The following is a 19,856-nucleotide window of genomic DNA, read 5'->3' as shown; positions in this document are numbered from 1 at the left end:
GAACATATAACTATATTGTGACAATTTGTTTCCTAAGAGAGAACACAGCATTCATAATTTTTACATGTCTGTGAGCTGAGTCAAATGCAGACTGCTGCAATTTAGATTAATTACATTAAAACAGAGACTTCCACACATTTTAGAATCCAAGCTCAAAGGCAAATAGTTCATCAATATTCTCTGAAAAGTTGCTTTAAGATTACTGCTATGTATGTACCACCCAGCATAATTCAACAATTTCAATGGATTTAACTTTATAAATTTATAACTATTATTAAGTTAGCACATTTTTCAGATTAATCCGCAGTTATATTTTTAAAAATCCTCCTGATGTTATAATGCATTGATCTCTTCACATAAATAATGGAAGAGTGAAAACTACCTATAGCAGTTTGGCATGTGCAGAACATCTAGATATTCCATTACTTTTAATGTTCCTTTTCGTTGTTTTTCTTCATGAAATCCTCAAAACTGCTGCAGAGAATAACATGCTGACACAGGCTTAACAGAAATACTTTTCTAGGCAGTTTTTTTTTTAAAAATTATCAACTTCAAATCATAAGGGCCCTTGTTACATAAACAAAATATTTTATATTCATTCCTTAAAAAAAAGAAAGTTAAGTGACCAATATCCAAACACCTTAGATTATAGTTACACCTAAACAATGTGGTTTTGTTTAAAGTGTATTTGAAATCAGTAATCATATGAGGCAAGAAGACCAAATACAAAACTAAGGAAGGAGGAGTAGGGAGGAAGGGTAGTGGAAAGAAAAGCAGATTTCATGAACACATAATTCTATTGTCTGTGATTAAAGTCCTTTACATTTTTAGCACCACATTAAATGATTTTACATATCCAGTCACTTAATGAAATCCAACAAACTCTTCAAGAGTTCTGGGGATCTGGTCTTGGTAGTTAATGTCATTAGCCCGAACTGCCCGGGCGGCCAGGCACTTGAGACTCATCTTCATTTGAGTTTTAAGTAGTATTTCTGATACCCCAGTTGTACTTTTGTCTAGTGGAGTCTTATTCTGTTTATTCGTCATGTCGGTGTGAGCGCCAGCTTCAACTAGGCTAATGATGATAGAGTGCAAGGTCAAAAAATCACTGATGGGCCTGTTGTACTGAACGATAATGTGAAGGGCACTGTTCCCTTCATTGTCCACAGCATTCACCTCAGCACCACAGTCCAGCAGGAGCTTTGTGACAAGCGCATTTGGAAAGCTGCAGACATCATTGGTGTGGAAATCATCAACTGGGGTATTCGAGTTGACAGCTAGATGCAGCAAGGTGAAACCTTCACGAGTTCTGGGATCAAGGTGAATCAGGTTGTAGATCTGCTTGTTAATTTTGCACTGATCTTCTTCACTGCACTGTGTTTTGGTGGAAATGCACACTAAATACAGAAAAGTATAGAGATTACATTCATAATTGTCCAGAGCACTGTGGACGTCAGCATCTGGAATATTTTTTACTCTGTTCATACTTTGTTCTATTTCCAAAACACTGCATCTCAAAACACATTCTATGTCTGGGGCCTTCACAGTTTCATTCAAATGTATCATCTGTGAAAAAACTTGGGCAAATCGAAGAAGATCCTTATGGGTATTCCTGTTACCTTTCTGTCTGAGGTGCAGGGCATGAAGCCACAATTTGATACACTGTTCGAATTCCATGTTATCTGCATAAACAGCTCCCCTGTAAATGATGGGATGGGAAACATCAATGTTGTCGGCACCTAAAATCCGTTCCCGAACTATAAGGCCTTCCATATGAAGAGCATCTCTGTCTTGCCGAATGGATTCCAGTTCCTGAGGATTTCTACATTCAGTTCTATTCCCATAGGCATGGATTGGTGGGAGAACCTCTTTCTCAAGAATGTTATCACCATCTTGAAACCTCTCCAACATAGCTAAATATAAATAGTGGTATGTCTTCATGATGTCATAGTTCTCACGGTCATTTGCAAAGGAGGCACCCAAGAGCTCCAAAGCTTCAATCCGACTTCTTCGGTCACAATCAGCATGAGAGAGCAACAGTTCGACAACATCAGCTTTACAGCTTTCAGCAGCTACTTTTAATGGCGTCATCCCATGGCCGTTCACTACTATAGCAGCACGCCATTTTATCAGCTCCTTCACAATATCTATGTGCCCAGCTTCAGCTGCAAAGTGCAATGCTGTGGCTCCACAATGTGCTTTAGCATTTGGATCAGCACGTTGTTCTAAAAGGTATCTGACCACATCAGTGTGTCCTTTATATGCTGCAATCATTAGGCAGGTGTTGTCATACTTGTTGGCAATGCTGATGTTGGCATTATTTTCAACCAAGTATTTCACAATGTCCAATCTGCCATCAAAGCATGCTGCCCGTAGGGGGGTTGAGTTAGTTACTGTGGTATGGTTCACGTTGGCTCCATGACTGACTAGAAGCTTAACAACTTCAAAATGTCCTGCCCCTGCTGCACACCAAAGAGCGGTGGCACCATCAATGACATACCTATTCATGAAAAGAACGAACAGTTAGAAAATGGAGGTTACCCGCCCTAACGTAAATTTAAAGGATGTATTCATTTACACTGACCCAAAACCTCAATCTACAGAGCGTTAGCAAAACATTAGTTTGGCTGAAAATAAAATCAGGTAATTTAAGTAAAGCACTTGGCATAGTACTTGTACCTAGTATGAGCTCAATAAATGTTAGCGACTGTTGTTATTACCAAAGTACAAAAAACTAAAAAAAGAAAAAAAAAAAACGAATCACTGACTTGCTACTAGCAAAAGTAAATTTCAGAAAACAAAGAGGAAATGTATGGAGTTTTGTAACTTCTTGACCACCAAGCTGATTCACTGGCTCTTAGGAGCACAGCATGTTCCTCCCTCCCAGCACCCCCTAGGTACCACAGTTTCATTCAGTACATCAGTGAGAAAGCCACCCCAATCTCTGCATTAACATTGTGTTAGAAACTGCTTTAGGAAGAAAAGTATTTAAGCAGATAATTTTTCCCTAAGATTATCTAAGCTAATAAGTATTATACTCTACTACAGCAGTGAGAAAGAAACAGTTACTGCCCCAACATGAATGGTACAACCTTATAACACAGGTCAAATTCTATCTCCCTTGAAGTGAAAAAGAGTACAATCCGCCTGGTATAATATAAATATCATAGTTTAACCGCAATTATCAACACCATCTATCACTTCTGCTGAAAATAAAAGATGCACTTTATAAACATGCAAGCAATTACTTCTTCAATTTCAAATAATGATGCAAAATGTTTATAAGCAAAAGCATTCCCAGTAACAGTTACCTATGGGGTTACCTATGGGGGAGAGTGTAGGATTGACTCAGATGAGGCTTAAAGCTACTATAAATGTACTATATTTTGATCTGGGTAGTGGCTACATGGGTGGACATTTAGGGGAAAAAACTCATCAAACTGTACATGAAAGATTTGTACATTTTACTGTATGAAAGACATACCTCAAAATAAATTTGAAGACTTCTGAAGTTTCTTTTTAAAATTTCATTTTTTAATGTCATTTAATTGTTAATTGATTTTTTAAACTAAAGAATGAGTCAAGAAAATAAGACATTACATCAGTTGAAATGTTTTAGTGGTTAGTGGTTTAGCCGACTGTACCTTTTGCAAACAATTCAGTTTAATTAAAATTCACTTATTACATTTTTATTGTCATGATTATAAACAAAGTTCAAAAAAGTTTGATTTCACTGTCAAAAATATACAATTTACAACAGCACCAGAAAATACCAATATCTGATAGTAAATCTAATGAAAAATGTACAAGACTTCTACATTGAAAATTACAAAACATTCCTGAGATAAAGACCTAAAGAAATGGAGAAATATTCCATGTTTATTGTTTAGGAGATTCAATAATGTTAAGATGTCAATTCTCCCCCAAAATAATCTACAGATTCAATGCAATCCAAATCAAAATCCCAGCAGGGATGTGTGTGTGTGCACATGCACAAATGTGTGCATGCATCCACATATGTGTAGATATTGACAAGCCAATTCTAAAATGTATATAGAAATGCAAAGGGGGACTTTGCCGGTGGCGCAGTGGTTAAGAATCCGCCCACCAATGCAGGGGACACGGGTTCGAGCCCTGGTCCGGGAAGATCCCACATGCCGCGGAGCAACTAAGCCCATGCACCACAACTACTGAGCCTGCGCTCTAGAGCCTACAAGCCACAACTGCTGAGCCCACGCAGCACAACTACTGAAGCCTGTGCGCCTAGAGCCTGTGCTCCGCAACAAGAGAAGCCACTGCAATAAGAAGCCCGCGTGCCGCAACCAAGAGTAGCCCCTGCTCACCGCAACTAGAGAAAGCCCACACGCAGCAACGAAGACCCAACACAGCCCAAAATAAATAAACTTTAAAAAATGCAAAGGACCTAGAACAACTAAGATAACCTTGAAAGAAAAATAAAGTTGGGGGACAAAATATAGTAATTAAGATAGTGTGTCAGTGGCACAAGGATAGATAAATATATCGATAGAAAACAACAACCCAAAAAGAAAAAAAAAAAACCCTCCAGAAATAGATTCACACATACAGGATCAGAGATTAATGACAAAAGCTCCAATGAAATTCGGGTAGAAAGTATGTTCTTTTTAATAGTGAAGAAGCAGGTACTAGATATCTGTTTGGAAAAAATTAACCTTGACTGTTTGCACAAAAATTTGAGAAGTGGTGTAGACTATAATATGCAAAGCAAAACAATAAATGCTTCTAAAAAAATAGACTACCTTCATGACCTTGGAGTTGATGATGATTTCTTAAACATAATTCAAAAAAAGCACTAACCATAAAAGAAAAAAATTGATTAGACTTCATTAAAATTAAAAACTTCTTTTCATCAACAGACACTGTGAAGAAAGTGAACAGGCAATCCACTCACTGGCAGAAGACATTTGCAATCGATTTATGTGACAAATCACTAAAAAGGCAAACAAGTCAATCTAAAAAATGGGTGAAAAGATTGAACAAGTATACTTCAAAAGTATATATTCAGATAACCAATAAACATATGAAAAGATGTTCAAGATAATTACTCTCACCAGGGAAATGCAAATTAAAACCAGGAGTTACCAATACACACTCACCAAAATAGCTGAAATAAATAATACTGACATGACAATATTAAGTATCTGCCAGGATGTGAAACAACTCAAACTCTCTCATTGCTGATGGAAATTGCTAGTGGGAATGTACAATAATTTGGTTCAACCACTTTGGTGGTTGGCTGACAATAACTATTAAACATACACCAACCTACAACCCAGCAGTTCCACCCCTTGGTGTATACTGAAGAGAAATGAATGCAAGTGTCCACCAGAAGACATACACAAAAATGTTCATAGTGGCTTTATTCATAGTAGTAGAACATTAGAAACAACCAAAATATCCATCAACAGGATAAACTGCCATATATTCATATAATGGAATACTACAAAGCATTTAAAAAATAAAAGAACTACTGACACATGCAACTCCATGGATGAATCTCACAGATATTGTGTTAAGCAAAAAGAAGCCAGAGAGAAAAGAGTACTCTGTATGATTCCATTTATAGGAAGTTCAAGTATAGACAGAACTAATCTATGGTGATAGAAGTCACAATAATCATAACTTCTGGGAGGGGAAAGGAGGGGAATTGACTGAGAAAGGGCACAAGGGAAACTTTTAGAGTGACATCAATGTTCTGCATATTGATCTAGAAGGTGATTACATGGATGTAAAAAAATTAAAATTTTATAACGTACGCTTAAGATTTATGCACCTTACTTGATGTTATATCTTAACTAAAAATAGATATAATTAAAAAACAAAAAAGAGGGGCTTCCCTGGTGGCGCAGTGGTTGAGAGTCCGCCTGCCGATGCAGGGGATGCGGGTTCGTGCCACGGTCCGGGAAGATGCCACATGCCGCGGAGCGGCTAGGCCCGTGAGCCATGGCCGCTGAGCCTGCGCGTCCGGAGCCTGTGCTCCTCAGCGGGAGAGGCCACAACAGTGAGAGGCCCGCGTACCGAAAAAAAAAAGAGGCACTACATTACTACTATAATTTAACTTCTAAATCAATTAAAAGAAAAAGTTTAAATAAACACAAATAGCTAATAAATAATTTCCATGTGCCAAGCACTGTATTAAGTGCTTAATATATAGTATATCTTATTTAATTTTCATAATAACCTTCTCCCAATAATCCTATAAGGTAGATACTATTATTACGCCCATTTTAAAGACATATAACTAAAAGGCTTACATGAGATTAAAAATACAAAAGTACTTTGGAAACTATATAATGCATCAAATGTAAGGAAACAATACATGTCATTGTTCAAACATGTTTCAATTTAAAAAGCTTTTTAAAAAAAAGCTTCTTAATATAATCTATCCAAAAAATCAATACATAGTTAACATATAGTTATATTTACATAGTTACAAAGTTTCCTTGCACGCCTTAAGAATATTAAATTGTTATTTGCCGAGAACATGAACATAAACGAAGTAAAAACTCAAGAAATGTTACATTAAAATAGGCATTCACATACATTATCTTTAACTCTTGCAATAACCATACAAGATAAATAGACCCCCATTTTAAAGATGGAAAAAAAAGAGACAAAAGTAATTAAAAATTTTTTCTGGCCTCAAGTTTCCCAGAACTAATGACATGAGTAAAAATTAAATTACAAGTATATACTTACTTGGTTTTTATAATCGTTTAATACTTTTCCTGGTGTAATCTAATAATTTCCATTTTCCCTATGGTGATGTGACTGGAACCTAAAAAAAGTTTCAATTACCTATTTTTATTGAGACAATTAAAAATTTTTAAATAGTTTATGACAAAACATATTCACTGTAGAATGTGTTACAGAATGACTAATCCTTCAGAAACATTAGCTTTAGTGATTTTTAAATTTCTACATCTAAATAAAAACATTAAACAGATTAAAGGGAATTATAATTCTAACATCTATGACATTTTTTGTCCATAAAATACAGCTAAAATTATAGCCATATATACTGCCTCAAAACAAAATGCCAAACACATTTATAACAAAATGAACAGAAAATAAATTAAAATATAATCAAATTAATGCAATATTAATGCCTATGGGAGAAGCACTATAAAACAATGATCTTTCTAGATTGAGTCTAAAATTGCAATGCAAACTAGCTATTATGTATTTCATCTTAAAAATCAAGAAACTTGGGACTTCCCTGATGGCACAGTGGGTAAGAATCCGCCCACCAACGCAGGGGGCACCGTTCGATCCCTGGTCCAGGGAAGATCCCACATGCTGCAGAGCAACTAAGCCCGTGCACCACAACTACTGAGCCTGCGCTCTAGAGCCTGCAAGCCACAACTACGGAGCCCATGTACTGCAACTACTGAAGCCTGTGCACCTAGAGCCCACGCTCTGCAACAAGAAGCCACCGCAATGAGAAGCACACGCACCGCAACGAACGGTAGCCCGGGCTCACCGCAACTAGAGAAAGCCCATGCACAACAACAAAGACCCAACACAGCCAAAAAAAAAAAAAAAATCAAGAAACTTTAATCTGATATTCACCTTTTAAACAAAATGCATGCATCAAAAAAAAAAAAAAAAAAAAAAAAAAAAAAAAAATGCATGCATCAGATGATGTAAACATTTCACAATAAAAGATAACATTTCTGATCACAAAACTAAACTCATGTATTTCCTGGTTCAATCTGAAATTAAAATGTCTGGTTCAAGCATTTGAAATAGAAATAAAAATTCATTAAATGTAAATGACAACACTTTATTTTAACCAAAGTCCTTAAAATCATGTATTAGATCATATGTAGTTCCTTGAAATATACACTGGAAATGACTTTTTTTGTGTGTGTGTGTGGTTCGCGGGCCTCTCACTGTAGTGGCCTCTCCCGTTGCAGAGCACAGGCTCTGGACGCGCAGGCTCAGCGGCCATGGCTCACGGGGCCAGCTGCTCCGCGGCCTGTGGGATCTTCCCAGACCGGGGCACGAACCCGTGTCCCCTGCATCGGCAGGCGGACTCTCAACCACTGCGCCACCAGGGAAGCCCCTGGAAATGACTTTCTAAATGAAGCCAAACGACGCTGTGCCCCTTACGCCTTTCCTCTACCTGGACATTTATTAGAAGTATTAGTACTAGCAGTGACTTTAAAAGAGCACTCAACAAAAAGCCTCAGAATTCCCAGAGGTCCTGTTCTCCTTCCCATCCATGTCAGCAAACTTCTTCTAGGACAAGAGTTCCCCACAAACTCTGGCACACAGCAGTCAGGCCCTCAGAACTCAAACCAGCACAGAACTCCAAGGTCACATGACACCTCCCCTTTGTTATGTTCCATTTCTATAACATTCTTAACAGCTTCCCATACTCCAACTAAAGGTTCTTCTTTCATTCCCATTCATGTAATTTTTCTTTTTTTTTAAATTTATTTATTTATTATTATTTTTGGCTGCGTTGGGTCTTCGCTGCTGCACGCAGGCATTCTCTAGTTGTGGTGAGCGGGGGCTATTCTTGTTGCGGTGAGCTTCTCATTGCGGTGGCTTCTTTTGTTGCGGAGCATAGGCTCTAGGTGCGCGGGCTTCAGTAGTTGTGGCTCGAGGGCTCTAGAGCGCAGGCTCAGTAGCTGTGGCGCACCGTCTTAATTGCTGCGCGGCATGTGGGATCTTCCCAGACCAGGGATCGAACCTGTGTCCCCCTGCATTGGCAGGCGGGTTCTTAACCACTGCGCCACCAGGGAAGTCCCAAATTTTCTTCTTATCCACTCATCTATGTCAATTTTGGTCGTTACACAGTAAGCCATAAATAAAATAATCTCAAATGTTACTCCTAAAAATATGTACAAGGACTCAAATATCAGCATCTAGGTGGGTGGCACCGTCCCCCTTTTGAGGCTCTATTATGAATCTACTTTAGTTTTCTAAGGTATTCTAGATGTTTTTAGGCTGAGTATAGGCTTTTTAAAATAAGTTATTTTAATGTCTATGTGTATGTGTCTCTCTATCCCTCTCTCTCTCTCTCTCTCTCTCTCTCTCTCTCTCTCTCTCACACACACACACACACACGCAGAGTACCATATCAAACCCCATAATTACATAGATACTGTTGCTTAGGATGAAGCTAAGAAGTGAGACTTTTTTTTAATATTAGGCAAATAACAGGATAGGTGGTGAACGATTTGGCAAAAAAATTGTGAAGATGGTACATAAATTACTGAAAATTAGGAAACACTAATCTACTTCAGCCCACAAAGAACCTGTTTGTCCCTATTGGGCCATGGGTCTCAAGTACCAGTGGAATCTAAAGAAAGGGGGTTGGCTAAGTACCTCTCAAAAGCCAGTCCCTGAGGGGTGAGTGAGCTTCATATTATTAACACCTCACTCAGACTAACATTTTCACACTGTCTGGAATGAATGTAAAGTGAAATCATGACATTTGCAAGTAACACTCTCTTCATCTATTTCTGAAATGCCTAAATGACTGGAACAAACTGCAAAATAATCTCACAGGGTGGTGTGAGTGGGCAGAAAGGTGGCCATGAATTTCAATTCTTCTCCTTTGTTAATCTGTAAGCTCCTCGAAAGTAGAAACTTTACATTTTCTTCTACATCTTCCACATTATCTGTGTGGCCCAGGGCTAGGCCCATCATAGGCATTTAATAAGTTAAAAAACAAAACAAAACTACTTTGACAGAGCAGCTAATAAATCCATAACTGTAATAATCCATAAACAAAAAAAAGACAGATTGAAGAAGGCTCACACAAAATCTCAAATGATAGAAATCCTTGCAATTCCAGTCTCACCAGTCTGACTCTTGATATTTTACACAAGGATCATCAAAATCTGGCCTCCACCTCACTCTAGTCTCCCACAATCTCTTTCTTAACTTCCCAGGCTTGAACCCCTTCCTGAAACTGCACTGAAACATTTGTCATTGCAAGAGCACCATGCTGCCGTCCCTCTTCTTCACTTTCTACTATCCTTTAAGACTGAGCTCAAATATCACCTCGGCTGTGAAGTCTTCCCTGATTCGCCCAGGCAAAGCTAAGCACTTCCTCTCCCTGTGTTCCCTCAGTAGTCCAAAAGATTTCTATAACCCTAAATGGCATGGCATCTACACTTACTCATTTTCATCAATTTCTCACCTCTGCCATACACCACGCCCCACCTCCAGCCCCCTTCCAGGGCACCAGACTGTCTTCCTCTGCAGTGGGAACAGTATGTCATTCATCTCTGCAAACCCAATCCCTACTACAGAGCCTGGCACACAGCAGGTGTTCAAAATATGTTTGCTTATTGAACCCTTTAATTTCACTGGCCAGTGCAAAATACTGGGCAAGGTAAGCCACTACACAGGCTCAATGCTACATTCCTAGCCATTTCAGTTTCTCTTAATTGCCACCTCAAAACACCTTTCTCAGGACTTCCCTGGTGGCACAGTGGATAAGACTCTGCGCTCCCAATGCAGGGGGCCTGGGTTCAATCCGTGGTCAGAGAACTAGATCCCACATGCATGCTGCAATTAAGACCCGGCACAACCAAATAAACAAATAAATATTTTTTAAAAAACCTTCTCTTTGATGGTTAAGAAAGATAAGCAAAGCCTTTCCAAATGCTTTAGAAAACTATATTTTCTCGCCATTATTCTCTCCTAATCAAAACAGGCCTCAGCAAGCTCCTTAGCAGCAGTGTAACCAGTAGCTGTTACTGCAGAGATTCATATCTCAATGGATGCTTGTGCCTATACAACTGGAATGGTGCTGGAAGTTCAGGGGTCATCCTACTTCACTCCTCCTCTGCGTATAAGAAAGGCTGTGGGAATGCAGGGAGTTACAGAAAGGACATAGAAGCTAGTAAAAGAAAATGAACAAGAATCAGGTTGCCATCTTTGATTAATATGAAAAAGACCATCTCCTTAACGTCTCGAGAGGTGGTACCAGAGGTTAACCACCACCCATGGGCTATCATTTCAGTAAAATGTAATACCCTGAAATATTTTCCTTTCATCTAAAACAGAAGAAAAAGCTCTTATTATTTCAACCTACAAAAAGAATCAACCAAAATTCAACAATGCCCTAGTCATCTTCAAGAGGAATTGTTTTTTCCATCAGGTTTTAACCAAGCAGTTTTCAATCATCGAAACTAAAGATACGTATCCTTATGCTAGGACCACATCTATCTCAAAAGAAGAAAATGCTAGAATAGCTTATGTACTGGTGCAAGTCAACAAAAACAAAAACAATTAATGCATCTTCATGCAGTTGTAATCTGTAAAACAGGTTATAACCATCCAGCACAGAAAAGATAATGTCAAACCTGACAATTCTGCATTCAACTCTATCATACCCCAAAATATGTACAATTAAACCTAAAGGGCAAGTTTTAACTCTGACAATATGAATTTTTGAACTCCCCACCTGGAATAACAGTATATCATCAAGCTTCCCCACAACATCACAGAATAACATGTAATTTAACAATGGCATCACCTCGTCCTACACCAGGTCCAGTGCCATTTTCGCAGCCAACATATCTACCCCCAGCAATGTGTAAGAGTCGGAATCATGTCTTGGGAAGCCTGGCTGCGTGACAACCCCTCAAGAGGCTGCGACTGCTGCTGGTTCTAGGAGCTTATTTTGACATTAAGGTCCCACAACCCACTAAGGGGCTTTATCGCACACTCACGTGAAGGGGTAAAAACTGGGTGGCCAAATAACTCATCAAACAAAGGTCTTCAACGTTAATTGCTGACCTCGTTAATTTCTGATCTCGGTTACAACCCCAGTACTGATAAAGTGAAAACCTGAAAAGGCTGCTACCTCCTCCATACTGCTTCTTCACAAACTATCTAGTAAAGAATACAGAATACCTATTAGGTATCAAGACAGAGGGTGTGGCTATTTACCTATGGAGGGAATAAGGGGTAGGGGCCAATGAGGATGAGCAGCAAAACATGGGATGGAGTATTCGCCCTAGAAGGTGAAGTGGGCATTAATGAGGCAGGTCAGGAGGTACAAAATGGGAGAAGTGATACCTCCATGAAGCGAGAGAGAGGGAGGGGAAGAACCATAAAGTGGTGGGTACGCGCGCGTTAGAGAGGAGGCTGGAGCTGGGATGTACCTACCCGTCGAAGCGGACAGTGCCAGTCTGCTGAGTCTGCACCCGGTAATGTTCTAACAGCAAGCGCACCACCTTGGCGTGCCCATTGCGGGCTGCAATGATGAGGGGCGTGGAGCGCTGCCCTCCCTGCTGGCTGACATAGCCAAGCAGATAGCGGATGTCGCTTTCAGACCGGTTGAGAAGCAAGGCGGCCAGAGTCAGCACCTTGCCCTCGCTGGCCGCCTTGTATACATAGCCAGCCAGGCCCTCCATGGCCGCTGCCAACTCCAACACCCGTTTGGTCGCCACCGCTGCTGCTGCCTTGCGCCCCTGGAGGCCGCGTTCGCCAGCGCTTCAAACCTGGGCCCTCACAGCCCATTCAACAGGGCGCCGCCGCCGCCGCCGCCGCGCCCAGGCAGCAGCGCGGCCAGGGGAGGGCGGAGACGCAGAGGTGGCCGAATGCCGCGTGGGGCAGGTCAGCGATCCAGGCCGGGCAGGGAGGAGGGCGGTCAGGGCCTCAGGGCCGCCCCCAAGGCCCCAGACGCCGGCCCTGGGCCGAGGGGATCTCCATGGTGGCCCGGCCTCAGGCTGGACCCCTCCTTCCTGCGGGCTGCGACAGGCGCGTGCCCGAGCTACGGGTCGCCGGCGAGGTCCCAGGAGGGCCGCGCGCGCCCTGGATGGCGAATGATGGCCGCGCTTCACCCAACCCAGCCCGCTGGGCCTAGGGCCTGAAACTGCTTCTGCCTCCGCCTCCGCTCTGCGTCCTCCCCAGCTGGAGGAAACCTGCAGGCCCTCGCCCACTGGAGCTCAGAAGAGCCAGACGCTGTCGATAGCTTCAGAGGTCCACGCCTGGGGAGGCCCCCAGAGAGAGGCGGAACGCTGCGGCCACAGCAACCCCTGAGCTCTGGACGGGGAGGAAGGCGGGCCTCTGCAGACAGGGCTGAGACGGGGAGGGTGCGAGCGGGGGACGGTCAAGTGGGGTGTCTCTTCCAAAGCAGACCGGCCGGCGAACGAGGCCCGATGAAGAAAGGTTCTGCTGCGCGAAGGTGGCCCATCCCCAATTTGGCCCGGGATGTCCTCATTGACCTTGATGCCTGGAGCTTCCAACTCGCCCCCACTAGGCCCTGGGGGTCCCTAGCCAGGGAGTGGGACAGAGTGAAGGCGCTGAACCGTTACTGCCGGTGGGTTTTGGGGCCCGCCCCGTTTTACCGTAGACATTGCGGGGCTCTTCTCAGCCCCTGTTTGGGGGCCCGGGGAGGGGAGTGCGTGCACCCGGCGGGGTCCGTTTTAAGAACAGGGCGGCGTCTCTGAGCCCCCGAAATGTGGGAGGACTTTGAGGGTCTGCACGAGGCTCTGAGAAGGAACTGGAAGTCCGACCTGCCCTCCCTGGAGAGGAGGATAAAGTGTGTGAGAAAGGTCGGGAGAGATGGGGCACTATGGAAAGGGGCGAGGTACCCTGGGAAGGAAGACGAAGTCTACGTTCGGACAGACCAGGACTCTAATCCTGAATCTGCCGGGACCTTCGGTTTTCTCACAGACCTCACCAGATTGTTAGGATTTGAAAAGATCATTCATCCAACGAATATTAGAGATCTACTATGTGCCAGGCTCTGCTTGGCCCTAGGGATTCAGTGATAGACCAGATAGACACAGTGCCACTTCAGGGACTGTGTTGTTGCGGGGAAAACAGACAATAAATAAGTAAACAAATAATAGACAAGACTGACTGAGTTAGTATCATTCCCATTTGCTACGAAGCAAATGAAATAGAGTGATGGGGGGTGGGAGGCGGAGCTAATTTAGTTTGGACCATCAGACAAGACCTCCGTGACAGGTAAGGAGAACAGGTGGTATTCTAGGCAGAGGGAATAGCTAGTACAAAAGCCCTGAGGAGGGAACAGTCTTGGTGCGTTCAGAAACAAAGGTCAGGGTGGCTTCAGCAAAGTGGGCCATAGGAAGAGTGATAGGAGATGAAATCAGCAGGGTGCAGGTCATGTTAGGGCCCAGTTACCCATGGTAAAGTGTTTAAATTCTACTCAAGTGTAGTGGGGGCATTTGAAGAGTTTTAAACAGAAAAGTGACAAGATACAATTTATATTTTTTAAAAGATCACTCTTGCTACTATGTAAAGAATAAACTGTAGTAGGCAGGAGTCAAAGCAGGAAGGCCATTTAGGAGGAAAGGTTGGGACTAGGATGGTAGGAGTGGAGGTGATGAATCTCATGGGGCAGTCACAGAAAGTATAAGTTCAATATGGAGGTCACTCCCTCCATACACACACAGAGGACAATATCTACCATAGAGAAAGAACAAATACATTTATTTGGTCCCAAGGGACCAGGCTGGGCTCAATGAGTTCACATAAATTATTTCATTTGAACCCCACCATTCCAATCCTAGTTGGTGAAGGCCTCGTCTTAGTTGCAGAGCTATTGGTGAGGATTTGGGCCACTTCTCAGATTTTTCTCTTCCACTCCACAGTACAACTTTACCTATTTTCAGATCTCTATACTTTTTCACCCATGTTAAACAAAAACAACATTGGCAATCAGAGCTGAAGGTGGGGTTCTACCAGTAGAGTCTCTGAAATAACTGGTGGAAAAGAAGGGGAAGCTGGTTGTTCTCATTCTGGGGCTTCAGGGTTGGAAAAATTTCCAGTTCTTTACAGACTGAGCCAGGCTTTTTGGCCTCTGGGCACTTGGCAGTGACACATTCGGATGTGGGACCTGGGGGCTCCCTTCCAACTGATTTCATTCCTAGGCTCTACAGAGCAACTAGGCTCCTCCTATCCTCTCCGCCTCTCTCCCTCTCCCTCCCTTCCTCCCTCTCCTTGCAGCCCTTTGCCCTGCATCATTCTTTTCACACCCAACTTTTCGAAGGTGATCCAGACACAGGCCCCTTTCACACCCAGCTTTTGAAGGTGATCCAGAGACAGGCCCCTTCTTCCCTTTGGTCTCATTTTCTGAAAGAGACCTGATTCATCCAGCTATTCATTGCTGAGTAAGAAACTTTCTTCTGGGACTTTCCTGGTGATCCAGTGGTTAAGACTCACCTTCCAACGCAGAGGGTGCGGGTTTGATCCCTGGTAGGGGAGCTTAGATCCCACGTGCCTTGGGCCAAAAAACCAAAACATAAAACAGAAGCAATATTATAACAAATTCAATAAAGACTTTAAAAACGGTCCACATCAAAAAAGAAAAAAAAGAAACTTTCTGCCTCCTCTTGCCCTTTTGAGATGAATTAGAGTTCATCCTGGTGCTGACAGCTCAATTTGGTTGTGTAACTGGATGAGTGCTAGAAAGGGTGACTAAACCAAGAGTCATGCCAGAGAGGGGCTCAGAACTTGCACTTCAGGGCCTCCTCCCCCAGATGGGAATATACTTCTGCTCCAGCAGCCCAAGGTCAGGAACCTTCTTTATTTATCACAGTTGCCTAGTATAGGGTTCTGGGCTCCTTGGGTTGCCCAATAGCCATTGACTGGAGAGTATTTGGTAGCCTATATTTACCTGCGCATGGAGGATGTTTCTGTAGTCAGGCTGGGCAAATTAAAGAGAGGATGTATAAACAGGACAAGGCTGCTTTCCCAAAGGCCAGAGCCCAGAAATAGCTCCTTGTGCTTCTGACCTATTCCCTTCCCCTTTGACAGAAAGCCACTGAGCAAATGATCAGTAGTAAAATATAACTGAAAATAGTTGTATCCAGATGGAGATTGATTTGCTGATGACAGCAAACTGCAACCTTCTACCTGGACAAAAGACAGGACCAACATCCAGCACTTTGTTTTCTGGGGATTGGAGGTGACCTATGAGCAGAATTAGCTGTACCTTCCATAGAATATTCCTTTTTCCAAGCCAGGTCAGCCCAGCCTACAGCTCTGAATCAATGGAGTTTCTCAGATTTTGTATAAAATGTATTCAAAATGTCATTTTTCAAGCACCAGTAAAGATACTTGTTTTAGTCCTGTAAGTCTCCCACATACTCTAATGGAAGAAGATGACTTTTGGTGTTGAATAGATCTGGGTTGGACTCCCTTCTCTGTGGGTTAGCTGTGGCCTTGGGCAAGTTTCTTCATCTGTACAATGGGGGTAATAAATACTTTCCTTGCAGGGCTGGTGTCATGGTGACAGGCAAGCTCCTTCACCCAGCCTCGTCCTGTGAAGGAGTGCCTGTCAGTACACATTAGTTTCCCTTCTTCCTAGCTCCCACCCCAGTCATACTTCTATTGTGCCATTAACCTGTTCAGGAAAGGACTTCCCACCCCATCTGCATTCTCGCTGCAGGATGTGTCTGCCTCTGGACACATATGGAAAGTAAATCCATAGTATGCAAGAGGCTGGGGAGGTTAATTGACAAGAGCTGGGAAATTCCAACAGAACCTCCGAAGGAAGATGTCAAAAATCAGACTGACAACCAGTCTCTATTAGCCCAGTTTCAGAGGACTGGCAGCCCACTAGCCTTTGTCTCCTCCTCCTCCCTCTCCTAGACTTCCCCTGAAAAGCAGATGTAATAATTGTCAAAGACAAAACCTAAGGTGGAGGAGAGGGGGCAGGTGGTCTGTGTTATTTCCTGAGCCAGTTCACCCCTGCCAGGTTTAGGTTTACCAGGAAAGTAGACTGAAGTCGACATGTGCCTTCTTTCTTCTGACCCCATTCCTCCCTGAATCATGGTACCAGTCAGGTACCCTGGGATTACAGTAACAGAAATAACAATAGCGAGCTCATATTGAGTGCTTACCGTGTGCCAGGCATTATAGTAAACACTGTATACAGATTAGCATGTTAAATTTGCACAAGCCTCTGAGGGACATGCCATTATTATCATTCTCATTCTTCAGATGAAGAAACTGAGATAGAAATGTTGTGTAACCAGATGTAGAGAACAAACGTATGGACACCAAGGCGGGAAAGCAGCGGCGGATGGGGGTGGTGGTGTGATGAATTGGGAGATTGGGATTGACATGTATTCACTGATGTGTATTAAACTGATGACTACTAAAAAGAATTGCACAAAGAATATACAAAAAAAATGCACTGGAGAGCAGGGAAAGATTTTTTTAAAAAAAAGAGAAAGAAATGTGTAACTTCCTCATGGCCTCATAACTAGAGTGTGCTAGAATGTCAGGATTTGGATGCTGGCTGTCTGACCCCCATGCCCTGACCCTGCTACCAGCTTTCTGTTCCCTCTTTATCCCCCTCTGAGTGGCCCCCACCCAGCCTGCTCTCTGCAGCTAGGATCTCGGCTGGAGGTTCCCAAGGCTTTCTATGGTCCTGATCACTTCTCCTGGGGTTAGGTGCTAGTTAGCTAATCTGATCATCCATCCTTTGTTAATGGGAGAGGGCTAGAGGAAACTCTTCCCCGCCTGGCAATCCCACACACACCCTGGACATTCCTCATTCCTACCCAGGAACACAGGTCCCAATCCAAAGCAAATGCTATCTCATCCTAGAGATCTTCCTTGTTTTGCCCTATGCTCTGTACCACTTTATACCTCTCTTGGAACCCTTACCTCTTTCTCTTTTTTTTAAATATTTGTTTATTTATTTGGCTGCACTGGGTCTTAGTTACAGCACACGGGATCTTTGTTGCCATATGCGGAATCTTCGTTGCGGCATGCTGGATCTTAGTTGCGGCATGCAAACCCTTAGTTGTAGCATGTGGGATCTAGTTCCCTGACCAGGGATCAAACCCGGGGCCCCTGCATTGGGAGCACAGAGGCTTAGCCATTGGACCACCAGGGGAGTCCCTTACCTCTTTCTAATAATAACTCATGTCTGTATAGCACTTTATGGTCTACAACACTTTCCCATCCACCCAATTCAGCCCCCACCTCCTAGGCTTCTTAACCACCTTCTGTAACTGGGGTGACAGCATGGTGGTTCAGCACCCAAGTTGTGGAATCTACTCTGCCAGCATCCCAGCTCCACCATTTGCTAACTGTGTGACACTGGACAAGTTGCTTATTTAGCTTCTTCACTCAGTTTTCTTATCTATGAAATGGGATAGTAAGAGTGCTTCTATCTGGTCATTGTGAGGGTTAAGTGAGAGAAACACACACAGAGACACAGAAAAACACACACACAACAACACATGTACACACACAGCAAGCAACTCATTAAGTGTTGGCTATTGTTATCATTATATCATTGAATCCCCAAACCCTGTGGGAAAAAACAAAGCAAGTCAGTTCTTGTCATCAGTAAACACAAGTTTAAACCAGATAATCTCTAAGCTCTCTGCCAGCTCCATCAAGCTCTGATTCTACCATGAATCACGGTTATTTATGGACACATCTTAGTTCTTCTGTGCTGTAGCAACCCCTGAAGACCCAGCCCTTAATAGAGGGCCTTGTATATAGCAGACTGTCCTGCCAGGTCAGGGTTAGCATGTAACAATAGTCCCTCCCTCATCCAGGCAGTGGGAGGAACTAAGGAGAAATTCCTATATAGCCTTTAGCACAGTGCCTGGTACTAAGTAAGCTCCTAATAAATCATAGTTACTATTGTTCCATCTTACAGTGAGCCTCCCAAACATGGTCCTTAAAAACATAGACTCTAGGGCTTCCCTGGTGGCGCAGTGGTTGAGAGTCCGCCTGCTGATGCAGGGGACACGGGTTCGTGTCCCGTTCCGGGAAGATCCCACATGCCGCAGAGCGGCTGGGCCTGTGAGCCATGGCCGCGGAGCCTGCGCGTCCGGAGCCTGTGCTCCGCAACGGGAGAGGCCACAACAGTGAGAGGCCCGCGTACTGCAAAAAAAAAAAAAAAAAAAAAAACATAGACTCTAGAACCATACTGCCGGGGTTCATCTTAGTGCTGATCCTGTGAGACTCTGAGTAAGTTAATTAACCACCCTGGGCCTCAGTTTTCTCATCTGTAAGATGAACACGATGATAACAGCATGTGCCTAAATAAGGTTGTTGCATAGATCAGATGAGTTAATATAAGAAAGGCACATAGATTTGTGCTTGGCATATGCTTGGTGTATGTAAGTGCTTTTTGTCATCGTTTACAAATGAGGAGACCCAGGCTCAGAGACATCAAGTGACATCCCCAAGCAGTAGTGGAGCTGGGATCCAAATCTAACTGAGTCTGTCTGATTCCAGAGCCTCAGTCTTTTTTTTTAATTAACTAATTAATTTATTTAGTTTTGGCTGCGTTGGGTCTTTGTTGCTGCATGTGGGCTTTCTCTAGTTGCGGCAAGCAGGGGCTACTCTTCGTTGCGGTGCACGGGCTTCTCATTGTGGTGACTTCTCTTGTTGCAGAGCACGGGCTCTAGGCGACCGGGCTCCAGTAGTTGTAGCACGCAGGCTCAGTAGTTGTGGCTCACGGGCTCTAGAGTGCAGGCTCAGTAGTTGTGGTGCATGGGCTTAGTTGCTCCACGGCATGTGGGATCTTCCCGGACGAGGGCTTGAACCTGTGTCCCCTGCATTGGCAGGCGGATTCATAACCACTGTGCCACCAGGGAAGCCCCAGCGCCTGTCTTAGTATTAGGATATGTTGCTGCCCCAGGCGATCCATGTATATTTTAACAGGAGTCTTCTCCTATGGTGGAGATCTCAAGAGTGGAGGAGAGTGAGTTGGCACCAGAGACCTCTGGGGTAAGGATGCCCTCAAATCATGCCACAGAAGTGGCTTTTTCCTCACCTTTGTCTGGCCATATGGTTTTAGCGTTCCATCAGGGCTCAGGCCCAGAAGCCCAGAAACATGG

General features: G+C 43.3%; 1 protein-coding gene across 1 annotated transcript; it reads right to left on the bottom strand.

Moving 5' to 3' along the window:
* Positions 1–864: 864 nt before the first annotated feature.
* FEM1B (fem-1 homolog B) lies at positions 865–12,425 on the bottom strand (the record flags this gene model as incomplete). The annotated part of the gene is made up of 2 exons (XM_079701055.1): positions 865–2,500; positions 12,178–12,425. The coding sequence occupies 2 exons, from the start codon at positions 12,423–12,425 to the stop codon at positions 865–867; spliced, it is 1,884 nt and encodes a 627-aa protein (XP_079557181.1).
* Between the last annotated feature and the right edge of the window lie 7,431 nt (positions 12,426–19,856).

The sequence above is a fragment of the Hyperoodon ampullatus genome, assembly GCF_949752795.1.
Source record: "Hyperoodon ampullatus genome assembly, chromosome: 3".
Classification (NCBI taxonomy): domain Eukaryota; kingdom Metazoa; phylum Chordata; class Mammalia; order Artiodactyla; family Ziphiidae; genus Hyperoodon; species Hyperoodon ampullatus.
This window is presented reverse-complemented; position numbering and strand designations above follow the sequence as displayed.